Genomic DNA, 14,246 nt, shown 5'->3' with positions numbered 1-14,246 from the left:
AGGGAGGGAGGGAGGGAGGGAGGGAAGGAGGGAGGGAGGAAAGGAGGGTCAGTCTAGTCCTTTCATGAATATAGATATTTGAAAATAAATCTACTCATCTGAGCTGTTTTCTAGTTGGGTGGTCTCCAGACCAGACTGCAAAGACTGGAGAAAGAGGAAGAAGGGATAAATTAATACAAACCCCCCTTGATCCACCCTGCCAACATGTTCCTGATGTTGGGAGTAAGAAGGCGGCACTTCCTAGTGCACTGCCTGCCCTCACAGCTGCTCCTTCCAGCCCATCCTCAAAGCAGCTATTCTGGACCCAGCAGTGTGCACAGGTGGCAGATTGGGACCCTAACTGGTTCTTGTTTTGCACTGCTGATTTCCTTTCGGAAATCCAGAGGCTACAGCCAAACTGTGGGGCGGGCATTTTCCAGGGAATGAACCCAGTTGTTCCCCAAACACTGCATCCAGCTGGCACATCTGGGTTTCCTTCTTACATGTTCAAGACATGGATGGGGCTGGCACCTCTCCCTGGGAGGTGGAAGTGCTCCTAGGATTAAAAAAGTGACAAAGACTAAAGACATACACTGAGACCCACACCTCAGACTGTGTAAAATGGGATGAAACTGTGATATTTCATGTTCTAAAACATTTAGTGTTATCACTGAGCAGTCAACTGCTATGATATCTTCAAGCCACCATCTTGGTCAACAAAGCAGCAAGATACCTCTTAAACCCAAACAGGCACATGCAACAGAAGAAAGTAATTATATTAAATCCAGCATTTGCATACAACACACATCTGTATTTCAATTACTAATTTAGCCTGCAAGAGTATTTCTATTCATTTAATTATTGGTGCAATAATGTCAGTATTTTTGTTCTGCTTCTGAGAATAGAAAGGATAGACTTGTTAAAACAATGGCCATATGGAAAGAGATGTTTCTAATTCTGATGCTAGACTTCCTTTGTAACACAGAGTAAGTCATTTAATCAGGGTGTATCTCAGTTTCTTCATTTGGAAAATGGAATTAATAATACCTCCTGGCCCATAAGGTTGTTGAGAGACTTGGTAAATTGTGTTTGAATAGTGTGGTGCAATCCCTAATGGAATGCTCAAGTCCAAGGTATCACCGTGAACAGAGAAGGGCTACATGCCAGACCTCTACTGTCTTTTCCTGATGGTGCCACCCCAAACTTCCTTTAACATCACCAACGCAAAATGTTATTCTAATTGTACATATAAAAGAGTGTGTGAGTGAGTGCAGCGAACATTAATGGAACGCTTAAGAACTGCACCTACCAGAACTGGGTGAACTTATTTCTGTAATGCTTGGGTTTTTTTATACTTCTGATTCCTACTTATTTGTTATTGTTTCATTAGCTGTATTTAAATGAGAGATTTCAGAAAAGGGATCATTTCATGCCTTCTCTATTTGCTCAGTAAGATTCCACAGAGTATTCTGGGTGTCATACAACTTGAGAATGATAAAGAGTAGAATGAGTTTGTTTTTTTCTGGTGAGCATTTGAGCTTGAAAAATTTTGAGATTTGAATATGAGGGAATATGAATGTTTTCAGAACACACACCACCAGCAAACCTGGACATATTTGAATGTTAATTTTTCTACACACCAAAGGAAAATCTTTCAAATGATTTGTTCATATCATCATATTTAGCCACCATCTTGGTCAACAAAGCAGCAAGATACCTCTTAAACCCAAACAGGCACATGCAACAGAAGAAAGTAATTATATTAAATCCAGCATTTGCATACAACACACATCTGTATTTCAATTACTAATTTAGCCTGCAAGAGTATTTCTATTCATTTAATTATTGGTGCAATAATGTCAGTATTTTTGTTCTGCTTCTGAGAATAGAAAGGATAGACTTGTTAAAACAATGGCCATATGGAAAGAGATGTTTCTAATTCTGATGCTAGACTTCCTTTGTAACACAGAGTAAGTCATTTAATCAGGGTGTATCTCAGTTTCTTCATTTGGAAAATGGAATTAATAATACCTCCTGGCCCATAAGGTTGTTGAGAGACTTGGTAAATTGTGTTTGAATAGTGTGGTGCAATCCCTAATGGAATGCTCAAGTCCAAGGTATCACCGTGAACAGAGAAGGGCTACATGCCAGACCTCTACTGTCTTTTCCTGATGGTGCCACCCCAAACTTCCTTTAACATCACCAACGCAAAATGTTATTCTAATTGTACATATAAAAGAGTGTGTGAGTGAGTGCAGCGAACATTAATGGAACGCTTAAGAACTGCACCTACCAGAACTGGGTGAACTTATTTCTGTAATGCTTGGGTTTTTTTATACTTCTGATTCCTACTTATTTGTTATTGTTTCATTAGCTGTATTTAAATGAGAGATTTCAGAAAAGGGATCATTTCATGCCTTCTCTATTTGCTCAGTAAGATTCCACAGAGTATTCTGGGTGTCATACAACTTGAGAATGATAAAGAGTAGAATGAGTTTGTTTTTTTCTGGTGAGCATTTGAGCTTGAAAAATTTTGAGATTTGAATATGAGGGAATATGAATGTTTTCAGAACACACACCACCAGCAAACCTGGACATATTTGAATGTTAATTTTTCTACACACCAAAGGAAAATCTTTCAAATGATTTGTTCATATCATCATATTTATCAATCCTGTAGAATTAGTCCTTTCAGTGTAAAATCCCACTATGGAATAAAAAACAGTATAAAATGCAGTACAGAATTTCTGTTCAATAACTTTTCCTTTTATGTTAAACATGAATCCCATCATCTCCAGCAACACTGGAAGCTTACCCTTTTTACTAGATATTAGTTTATTTCAACGTGTCTTGCAACTGTGGTTTCTTTAAAAATGAAGTCACCATTCACTCTTACTTCTATGTATTCAGAAAGAGGTTGTCATTGTAATCGTGTGCCACCTCAGCTTTGGGGGTCTGGCTCTGAAAGGACAGCCACCCTGTTGGGGCTCCTGTGCTGCCTGTCAGGAGGGGACTACTCAGGGAATAATGTCCTGGCTCTGCTATGCAGCCCCTGACTCCAGGTTGCTTCAAAGGACCTGAAATGTGCTCTTCGTGTCCTACAGAATTCCTTTTCCTGTCCTACTGGGTATTAGAGGTCTTCCTGTACCATGAACAGATCTAGGGATGCTGCCATATGAAAAGATCTTTTCCCTGGCCAGCAGGGTGGGATTATAGCTCTGCCTCTGTCCCTTGCCTTGGGCATCCTCATCCTGCAAAAGAATAAACAGAGCTTGTTGTGGTCCATGCTTCTTCAGAGCTCACAGGGATCCCCTGCTTCCAAGCTCTCTCCAGCTGATGATACAGATCCTACTAGCAGAGGATTAAATCCTTCTGCAAAAACCCTGAAAACTGAGATGGTGGAAAGAGAGAATCGAGAACATCTCAGTACAGATAAAAAGTGAGGATGACACAAGGGCAATGTGGCTTACAAAGGAATCACAGGAGAGGTATTCATTAGAGCAGCTGGGCTTCAAGGACCATAATTGAGGCCTGGGTACATTAACTTCTGTGCATGGTTAATTAACCGTATTATTCCTCATTATTCTTTGTTTCTTTCAGATTCCATTGATGAAAGATCCTGGTTGGATTCGAAACGTCTGGACTCGCAATCTAAATGTAGGAATTTAACTGTTCATTTGCTTTTTAACTCCAGTGCCTTAGGACTGGCCTAGCTTGAAGCCTGGTGGGTCTTTGGGAAAACAGGGTAAGGCAGTGGTTAACTCTTGTCCATCTTCTGGTACCCAGCGCAGCATGTCCAAGTGTCACCCTTTGGACACTGTGTTACTGTATGTCCACCGTGGTATTACTATTGCTGTGAAAGGTTGGGTGGCTCTGTGAAACTGGTGGCCCTCACATGTGGCCGGTACTAGCAGGATAAGGATGGAAACAACACAAAAATTTGGAAATTTGGCACTTGACCTGGGCAATAAGCACAGAATCAGCAAACCTGTGGCAAATGTGAGATGTGAGACATGTCCCAAGCCAGGGAAAATGTACCCAGACACCCCTTCTGCTGCTCTCCTGGAAGGCAGAGAGCACATCTGTGAGGTGGTGGTCTTGGGACACAGCCATGAACTGGACAGAAGAACCACTCAGGAGAAGTAATGAGAAAGGGAGAATGGCACTTCCCACCCCAGTTATAGAACTGCCACTGCTGAATGATTGGTGAAGGAGGGAAAAGAGGCAGATCCGGGAAACAACCTGATGATTTCCTAAGTGACTCTGGTCTGTATTCCTCAGAGTGACCTACTCTTACGGTGATGGTGGTGCAGAATATTTAGAGGCTGACGTGTTTGAAATCACAGGTAGGACCACAGCATTTCTACCCAGCACCAAGCAGAGCCATGTAGACTTACTTCCACTTAGCTGAACTATTGGAGTCGCTGTACAGCTCTGTGTAGGTTTCACAGGAGACTGGGTGGAGTATAATGTTAGCATAGCTATACTGCTATCTCACGTAGATCCCACTCAGGTGTTTCCATACAACCTACACAGTGCAGCATAGGATATACTCTACAGTTTACGGAGGAACCTTCCTGATCCAGGAGTCTATGGTGACTTGCATGTAGATCCTCGGTGTGCTAGCTGGTTGGTAGAGCCTGGCAGCTTTTCAGCTTGGGTCTGGCAGATGTAGGTCAAGATTTCTATGAAGGTACGTCAACTTTTACAAATTGAGGATCTAACCTTCACGATGAGTTTGATATTAGCAAACTGGAAAGGTGGATAAGTCGAACAGGCAGTCTGAAATGAGGGTGAGGTTGATTGCTGTTGGCAGGGGTTGGGTTTGTTCATCCAATTCAGTAGCTGAGCTATGCAGACAGAAAGGTACCTGGGAATTCAAAATGCCAGTAAAATAAACAGGGATTAGCAAAGGACAGCATAAAATCTGAAAATTAAACACATGTAAAGCAATACTACACATGTAATCTTTCATTCCCAAATTTTGGGAACATTCAGGTCTGCATTCAGGTGAGATTCTGAACATCTCCTGGGTAACCAAAACATGTCATGTGAACTTGTACTGTAACTTTGAAAGAACTGAGAATAATGCATTCCAGTAAGATTATACTTTAAGAAGAATCAGTTTATGTTTTATTTGGGCAAAATTTTGAATTCATTTTTATATATCTTTATTATGCTGTTTGTCCTAGATTTCTCATAACGTAGTACAGAAATACATGAAGAAGAGGAGGAGGAAGAATTTTGTAATGTGGATGTGCTATATTTAAAACATGCTACACAGATGGGAGATCACGGGAAATTAGCAAACCACTAACGATAAAAAAAATCCCAAAGATGTTGCAGACAAAAGACGTGTTCGCACTAAGCTGTGCCTATGTCTGTACAGACACGTTAGCAGTATGAAACAGAAAGTGAGAAAACCATATCAAACTGAATCTGCCACAGGAAGCAGAATTACACAGGATAAATTACACCTGACCTTATGAGCAATAAGCATGATCCCAATCCCCTGCAAGCAGCATGCAAAACACGCAGGGTGAATGAGCTGGGCTGTCACCTAGGGCTGCAGGGGAGGGGCATCTGATATCACCGGGATGACTGCACGGGGAGGCTTTTTTGTTTGTGCCCAAATTGCACTGTGGGGGTGGGCATGGGTTAAAACAGGGTGTCTGAAGAGTTCAGATCAGAAGCAGACATGTACCTTGATGTGACTCTGAGCTACCTGTGGGTATGACTTTGTTTTTTATTCTATTAAATAGAATTATTTTCTGTATTTTCTGACCAGGCCTTTGTCTCTTCTTGTACTATGGCAAAGCTTGATACAAAGTACTACATGCTTGCCTGTTCCTAGTCTTGCTTTTTTAAAAAAAATTCCACCTGTTTGAAACAATGAGCAAGCTTGTGTAATACAGAGTTCACTGGCTTGCATGGGATTATGTCGCTTTGTGTGAACTGAGCATCAGGCCTGATACTTTTCAGACTCTAAACTCACTGGGATGGGAATTCTCTTTGCACATGATACGCTGAACACAGTGTCGCTGACGTGCGAATAATAGTAAAACAAGCTTGTGTTGCTTTTGTGGGCAGAAGCTGCTAGGTTTGAGAGACTGTGCATGGTATGTAGATTTGTCTGCAGTAGATAAACTATACGGTAAACCGTGAGGAGTGTAGCAGGAATGGGGCAGAATCTCTGATGAATTGTTAGATTTGCATAACGGAATATCTAAAGCATACAGACCGCCAGGACAAAGGCTTTGTACCCCAGAACATGCTAGATCTAACGAAATGGATTCCACCAATTTCACTGAAGTAAATGATTTCCATAGACTTATGCAAAATGCTTGTTTTAAGAAACACCTCTGCTAAATATATGGAACAGGGATGAATGATTTTCACAGCGTGCTAATTCTTGAATGCAGCCATTTTCTCAAAATAACTCTGAAACATAATTTTTAAAACAAGTTCTTGTATGTATGTGCAAATGCTTGTAAGCCTTTTTCAAATTGTGAACAGAAATACATGGACACAGAGTTGACCCTCATTGGCTTTTATGTAAGGGCAGGATCTAGAGAATGATACGTAGAGCAGGCAGGGTTGATGACACATTCATTTACAGTATTTTAATACTGCACTAACTAAAATTGTTTCAACTTTCTCAGTTCAACATTGAATTAGATTTCTTTATAAGGGATTATTGCCTCCTGAGAGCCATTCAAATACATCATACTTTCTGGCCAGATTACATATCCCTAATAACACCCCTTTAAGACAGGTGTTTCACTTGCAAAAACTTGTGTGCATTTTTTACTTCAAGACTCTTTTATATTCCAGAGTCTTTGTTCAAATATTAATATTCAAATACTGAAATTTCTCACAACAGCAAAAATCAGAAAAAGGAAATCCTTCCTTTCAATCTACAGAATGTATTTCCTCCATTAAATAGTTCATTTTCCAAATCTGAATTGGCTGATATATTCTTTGTCACAGCAAACCTAAGTTTAATTTTCCAAATAATTATTTTTGAACTGATGGAGATTAAATGCTTTTTAATTGCAGTTCTAAAAAAACATTCATTACCACGTTCAGGGATTGTAGTGCTATAACACGTCTGAGGAGATTACACTCATTTCGACATCAAGAATATTTTAAGGGAAGGATTTACTACTGTGTTATCAAGGACACTTCTCTCACTCATAGAAATTTGAACATGAAACTGAAATAAAAAAAAAAGGACTATTTTCATGATTTTGCAAAGCCGGTCACACCTATTAACTATGTAAGTACTCCAGATGCAGAAATCATAAAAATGAAGCCAGTTCCCCAGATAAGGTCACATAGATATGCATGTTCTTACAGAAGAGATAAAGAAAGATAGCAGGTGCAAAACTGAAATAAATGACAATATTCCTGCTTTAAAATATCTGACTTAGGGGCACCAGTGAGAGTTTTATATAAGTTCTCAGCCTAAACCAGGGGAGTGAACTGCTTAGATAAGAAAAAGACTGCAGTAAACAATGTTATTTACTGAGAAATTGCGCAGACTTGATGCAAGTAATTAAAGAGAATTTATTGTCCTGTGACTGCATGCACAGGATTTAATGCTGTGCTGCAACTTGTTTCTAGGATTTCAGTACAATTTTGATCATTATATCTTTATCAGTAACAATATATTTATGAGAACAAATCATCCTGGAAGCAGTAAGATTAAGTCAGTTCTGACAGCAAGCAAGACTGAAAAGATAATTTGTTTAAGCCAAATACATTTTTAAACATTATCATTGTTCCATACAGCTCAAATTTTGCCTGAAGAAATTATTATCACAAGCATTCAAAGGACGACTACTTTAAATCACTAAAATCCCCAAGAATGGAATTGCAAAGAAAATGCCTCTAAGACAGGTTATCCCAAAACAGTATCTCACCTCTCCCCTCAAATCACCTGATACTGAGTCTAGAGGTTAAAGATCAGAGAGATCTGAAATCCGTGCTGCCAGGTTAAGGTGTCCTCACAGCTCAGCACACGAGAAGGAATGAGAAGACAGTGTGGAAAGACCTGAGGGCCAAAGCTCTTGAACAGACTTGCACCCTTGCCCCGGCCTCGCTGTTACAGAAAGCCCTGCGGAGGGAAAGCGGGCGCCCTTCAGCTGGAGGCACAGGATCCACACCTGCTGCACAGGCTGCATTGGGAAAAGTAGAAATGATACACACAGTCGTTTAAAAAAAATGCCCTAATCTGGTTATATTCTACCACTTCAAATATTCAAGAAAGTTGAGTCTTAGTGAGAGCAAAAAAAAAGAAAAATAGTAGCAAGGGGTTGGATTATCTCCCTTTTTTTCAGCAAAATTCATAAGATAGGGCTGAAGAGGGGAACTTTCAGGCAAAGTTTGCAGAGGCCTTTCCCATCAGTTCACTGGCGCAGGAGAAAGCACCAGGGTCCGACTCTCCTCATGACAGCCTGCTCACAATCCTCCATCTGCCTCTTTCTTGAGGGGAGATTAAAACCCTTTTCATCCAGTTTATAGGCAGCCTGAACTAATGACAGTACCTGAGATAGTGCAGAATTTTCTGACTTCAAAGCCAAGTAAACCTGCTTCTCGTAACTACAAGCAAGGGACGGAGTGGCACCAGGAGCCACACACAGAACAACCACTTTTACACCCTAATCTGCACAGAAGTGAAGAATTTTTCTGTCACGGTGAGAAGCACCAAGTATTGTTACTTTTAGTATAAAACTGATGTTAGACACTTCACTCTCTCAGTGGAGTTACAGAATGAACTTCAAGCTGAGCTCTATTAGCACGTAATGCTTAGCCTACCATAGGAAAAAGCTTTATACAAAATATCTCTTTATCTTCCTATTATCTTAAGTTGGCTATAGCTGTTACATCTTTGCTAGCTACAGGAAAGAGAGACTAGTTTGCATAGTAAGGAGGTAACAATACAGTGAACTAATCAAGATGTGCTACTTTAGAACCCCCAAGCAATAACTTTCAGAACCTGTTTGCGAGGATAATCCAATATTGGTAGGCAGTCTGATGTAGAAATTGCAGACATGAGGCTGAGAGGAAAGTAACAATCTTCTCAGCAGAAGGAGTTGATTTCCAAGTATCTTTTCCTCTTCAGGATTAAAGCTGCTATTTTCGTTTGCAAGAGATGCAGGAATAGTAAAGAAAAGATTATACCCTGGGAAGTAGAGCAGCTTTGTTTGAAGTTCTCAAAGCGTGTTTTGTACTATTTTGTTCTAAACAAATAATACTGATGATCTTGCTTTTGATTTGCTGTGCTTTGAAAACAGTATTCTGGGCAAAAGCTTTGCTAGTCATGCATAGATTTACTGGACTGATGAAAAGCTAGCTTTTGGGCTGGAAAGCATTTCAGTCCACAACAGGATGGAGGGGTTTGCCATGGAGTTGTGTATGATCTCTCATTTCTTGTGTGTGTGTGCATTTAAACATCCGTATGGATTTTGCCTGAGCAGAGTACAGGTCTGTGTTTGAACATGCCTATGCAGGAATTCTGGGCCTTGGCTGAAGAAAGAACATGTTGATGATTTCACTCTCATATCCTTAATCTCATACACTGTGATTGCTTTGCTTTATCAGGGCTCAAGATTTTCTAAGCTTTCTAAGATTGCATTTAGAGAGCTCAAGCTTGGTTATTTACAGATTTGGAGCTAAATTACTTTCTGATGAGATTGGGCTGGGACAAGTGGACCTCCAGCAGGGTTGATGTATTTAGCCTCTCTTGTTTCTAATTTAAATATTCCTACACTCTTTTGCTTTGGCCATGTTTGGATCATAGGAGTCAACAGATGCCTCTGTTTCTCAGTAGCCAAGTATTTTGTTGCAGAGAACTGAGTTTTGGCCGTGGGAAGAGCTGCTAGGATATAAAGGAAGCATCGAGGTTTTCATGTTTTTGCAAGGCTGGATGAGATCTAGAGGAAAAAGCAAGGCTCTTTTGAGAACCTTCATCATCAAGACTTGTTGTATTCTGAGAAGGAAAAAAAACCTTGTCTGGTAGTTCGTCGGCTACAGATCCCCTTTTTGGGACTATATTTTCTGGGTGGGGGTGGGAGGGAAACAGTGTATCTGTCACAAAACCAAGCCCGAAAGTACTTGGTTCAAAATCAAGTTTGGTTATGCAATGCAAGCCCTGACGCCATGAGAGCTGATAAGCGTGTTATTGTTACAGATGAGCATTTTGGTACATGACCAGTGCCTCCTGCCCTGCTTCTAATTCCAGCTGCAACAGTTCCTGGAAAATTACAGTCCCACATTTGATCATTTGACAAAATAATCCTCTCAGTTTCCCTTTTAACCTGTCACCCCCCGCCTCATTAATGACTTAAATTTTATAGTACATTTTATACTTCTGATGACATCACAGTCCTCCTGAGGATGATGTCATCATCTCACCTCTTAACAGTGAGGCCAAAGAAGGAAGACAAGAAATGATGTCAGAAGTGTATTGGCTAGCATGTGTCACTGTCAGCAGACAATTACAATACTCGGGAACCGTGACCATATGGAAAGCAAAATCCAAAAGCTAAAGTTGGCAAAGTGCAAGGAGCTCAGGCGGGGCAGACTTGATGGCTGGTGCAGGCCAGATGCACCTGCCTAAATGTGACAGATTGAACACACTGCCAAAAGCAAGATGGTTTCATACGGAATAAGGCCGTCCTGTATGGCTTTATGTTGGACAAGGACGGCATTCTTTCTCTTTTCAAAGTAAGTTGTTTACTACTCAGATCTTCAAGCACCTGATACTGAAACAGTGGGAGCAGTCGATCCCAGAAACAGAGACAAAGCAAAACCAGCAGGACAGACAAAACTGGCAACAAGTTAAAGTCAAGGGGGCCAAATGTTTTAGAAATCTCTGCAACTGAATAACATCTACTTACACTTTTTAAAAGAAGTTCTCAAATAAATCAAGCACTAAGAGGCAGATTAAATGCCAGGATTTACACGCTGCAATAACCAGCACTACTGCACCTTCAAATGAAGGACAAAATGAAGTACTAGGTAATTGGACTTGAAGGGAAAAGAAAAGGAAAGGGAAAAAATAATGTGAACCAGACAGAGAATTCAGTAGATTATCACAGGTAACTGTAGGTACTGTATAAAAATATTTACTTACGTTAGGAGAACTATTCCTTTGTTAAGATGTTGGGACATTTAATTAGGTAATTATAGAATCAGAGTCCAACTACTTTCTGTTGTTTACACTGGAATAAAACTAGATCAACTCTTAACTTATATTGCCTGAGCTACTCCGAGTTTAATACTAATACAGAAAATGTCAGCACCAGACTCCAGAGCCATCTTTGCTTATGAGTTCATTATAAATTAAAAGCTAAAAGCTCAACTTTTCTATTTACTGAATCATTTTTACATGCACAGTGTGCATGCATTAACAATTGCAGTCATTCATAACCCAGCTACTATATGCCTGAACATGAACTCCAGTTTTAGTGGGGGAAATGCCAGACATTACTGATAATGCATTAGATAATTAACTTTTTGGTTTGAGTGGTTATTTTGCTCACTGGCAACATACTTGCCAGGAAAATCTAGTGTCCCAAGCTAGAATTGAAGGCCTTTCCCCCCCCCACCCCTGCATGAACTTATATAATGTTCTCTATGAATCTGTTCTTGAGTTTTATTAAGCTCTTATGTGCTTGTAGACTTTTTTTTAACCCAGTTTTATTAATTTACAGAAGACTACACAGCTTAACTTTTGTTTTACTTGTATTTTCATAGTAACTATGAGCCCAGATCATAGGCTAGAACTCCACTGTGCCAGAACTGTACAAACACAGAGTGAATACGTAAACTATAAGCTCTTTGGGACAGGAATGAAGAGTTAGGTAATAATGGACAGATATAAACAGACCAGCAAAGGAGTGGAAAGAAAAACTTTCATGAGCAGATCCTTCGAAAGTTTGTGGACAGTTTTAATTCAAACCTTGGGAAACAAACTTGTGTTGCCCAACACAATGCCTCCAGAAAGAAACCTGTCAAGGGGAAAATGTTCCAGGAAGAAAACAGTAATAGTTCAGAACTTCATAATTCCTGAGTGTGTTTTGGAAATGACACCGCCAGGGACTGTTCTCTTGCAAGGGCAGAACATGCCTCCTGACTGTACTCCCTCAGCCATTTAGTTTTGTGGGCAACTCCAGATTACTTTTCAGGAACTGTCCCTGACCATATTGTCCTCCAAACTCTGCATTGGGCTGAGCCAAAACCACAGCCATGACCGTGCTAGGGCTTGGATGGTATGGAAGATTATGTACCAGTGCTTGGTCGTCTACACAGGTGTAACTGGTGAGAATAGTTATCAGCTGAAGTGCAGCACAAGACAAGTAAGGATTTCAGAATCAGTTGGCAGAGGTTCTTCCAGAGAAGTAACCTGAGGAACATCACCCTGCACCGTGGTCACACAATCAGTAAGAACAGAGTAAAAAAGCACAGAAGGACAAAGATGGTGCCCTGCTGTTAACGGAAGCTTACTGTTGCTGTGCAAGCATTTGGCAGTGTCCACAGCATCTTGTGTGTATCATGGCTATTTTTACATTGCTCCGTAGGAAGAAAAAACATGACCTTGCACATGGAACCATTAAAAATGTAGAGCATTATTCTGTGGGTTATTTTATGTCAAGCAGCAGATGGTTGGACATGATAAATAATAAAACACAACAGAGTATTTCCAAAGCTGAGGCTCTAGCTTCTGGATTTCTGAAAGAAGCAGAGAAGCTTCTTGTTGAGGCTGTTGTTGAGGCTGCGGAAAGACAGTGGTTTTGATTCAGTGTGTTACGATCAAGTTTTTATTTTAGCATAGTAGTGAAAGACTGTAGTGGAACAATATGTTACAGCAGTCCTGGACGGTGATGGCTGGAGGATACCACCCCCTCGGAGGGATCGTATTCCACACAGACGTGGTGGGCAGAGCACTGGTCAGGATCCACAGCCAGCACAGGCACAGCTTCTTGTATTTACATTGGGGATGGGATTATTTACCAGCACGCCTCATTGCCTGGAATGACTGACTGCCCACTCACAAGGGATTAGATACAATATGCCTGGGAAACAAAGCTGCAGGTATTTCTGGGCTCAGTTGCATATTGTTTTCTCTCTGGGATTAAGTAAACACCCTTTTTTGTTGTGCCTGGGCAGAAATTGTCTTCACTGACTTTTTTGTTCTAAAACCGAGGTGAACTCATTAGTGTAGCTGTGTAACTGGGAATGGAGGAGAACAAGGAGCAGGGATTCAAGTCTGTGAGTGTGCACCAGGCCCCATCAGCCAGTGGTTCCGCCTTGTGCGCTGTACAAAGACTAGCCAACATGGAGGCAGAGTTAGCAGAACTACAGGAGGAAGATGTGGTGGAGAAAAGCAGTTTGAAGGACTACAATCGGCTGATGACCTAGAGGAGATTGCACCGTGATTGTTTTACAGTATAACTGGAAAGTTAACAGAAAATGGAAGGCTTAAGTGCTAATTACTCAACAAGGAACTCTTCCCAGGCTTCAGTTGCCTGTACATTTTGGGGACTAGAACATGTAGATGCACAAAATCCAGCTCTGAAAAACTTGTTTTCAAGCCTAAAATTAGCAGGCTCTTCAACTAATGAACTAATGCTTTTTTGGTGCGTATTTTTTGTCCTCTTTTTGCAGTGTTACTCTGTTTCCAGCTCATTTGTTTTGCACTTAGCACCGCCCTCTTCTGCCTTCTGTAAACAGACTTGAAAATGCCTGGAAGATTCCTCTATCAGTTAATTTTTATCACGGACATCCACTTCCCTATTCAGTTGAATGAGGCACTCAGTGTAAAAGGAGGTTACAAAATGATTATAATGGAAGGGAACCACCGTCTGGTGTAAAAACTTTATTTCATCGCATTTATTCACAGCAATAAAGCATATGATCCTGGAAGAAGTGCTTCCTATGGCCATGAGCGTTGTGCTCTGGGAACCCTAGCTTCAATCAGTGCCTTTCAAGGACCTGCCCATCAGTCTGAACTGATGCTGAACTGGGCTGAATGATTCCCTTTTCCACTCTCTGGTTTTCCCATCTACAAACCTGAATAAAGATGCCTTATGTGTTAAACATTTTTGACATTGACTGAAATGAGCTGGTAAAAAAAGAAGGTATTTCTGTGACTATCATTTCAAGCTTGAAGTAATGGTTTAAGTAAACCAACAGAAACACTACCCCGAGCTGCCGAAGCTCCCCGCCGGCCAAGGCACAGCAGCGGGCGGCGAAATTGC

At 40.8% G+C, this 14,246-nt stretch overlaps 1 protein-coding gene and 1 long non-coding RNA gene across 3 annotated transcripts in view; both read left to right on the top strand.

Annotated features, from left to right (window-relative positions):
- Positions 1–14,246, top strand: part of LPIN1 (lipin 1) — a 91,121-nt gene that overhangs the window by 23,703 nt on the left and 53,172 nt on the right. For both annotated transcript variants that reach the window (XM_009275567.2, XM_009275566.2), the window contains exon 2: positions 3,580–3,636. In XM_009275567.2, the coding sequence (XP_009273842.1) occupies positions 3,580–3,636 (57 nt within the window). The remainder of the gene's footprint in view (positions 1–3,579; positions 3,637–14,246) is intronic.
- Positions 3,643–14,086, top strand: LOC109279364. Its single transcript, XR_002086136.1, has 2 exons — positions 3,643–3,724; positions 13,889–14,086. It is a non-coding gene; the product is annotated as an uncharacterized LOC109279364 (long non-coding RNA).

Source organism: Aptenodytes forsteri, unplaced genomic scaffold (assembly GCF_000699145.1).
Source record: "Aptenodytes forsteri isolate BGI_AS27 unplaced genomic scaffold, ASM69914v1 Scaffold94, whole genome shotgun sequence".
NCBI lineage: Eukaryota > Metazoa > Chordata > Aves > Sphenisciformes > Spheniscidae > Aptenodytes > Aptenodytes forsteri.
The sequence above is the reverse complement of the archived record's forward strand: the minus strand, read 5'-3'. Positions and strand labels throughout refer to the sequence as shown.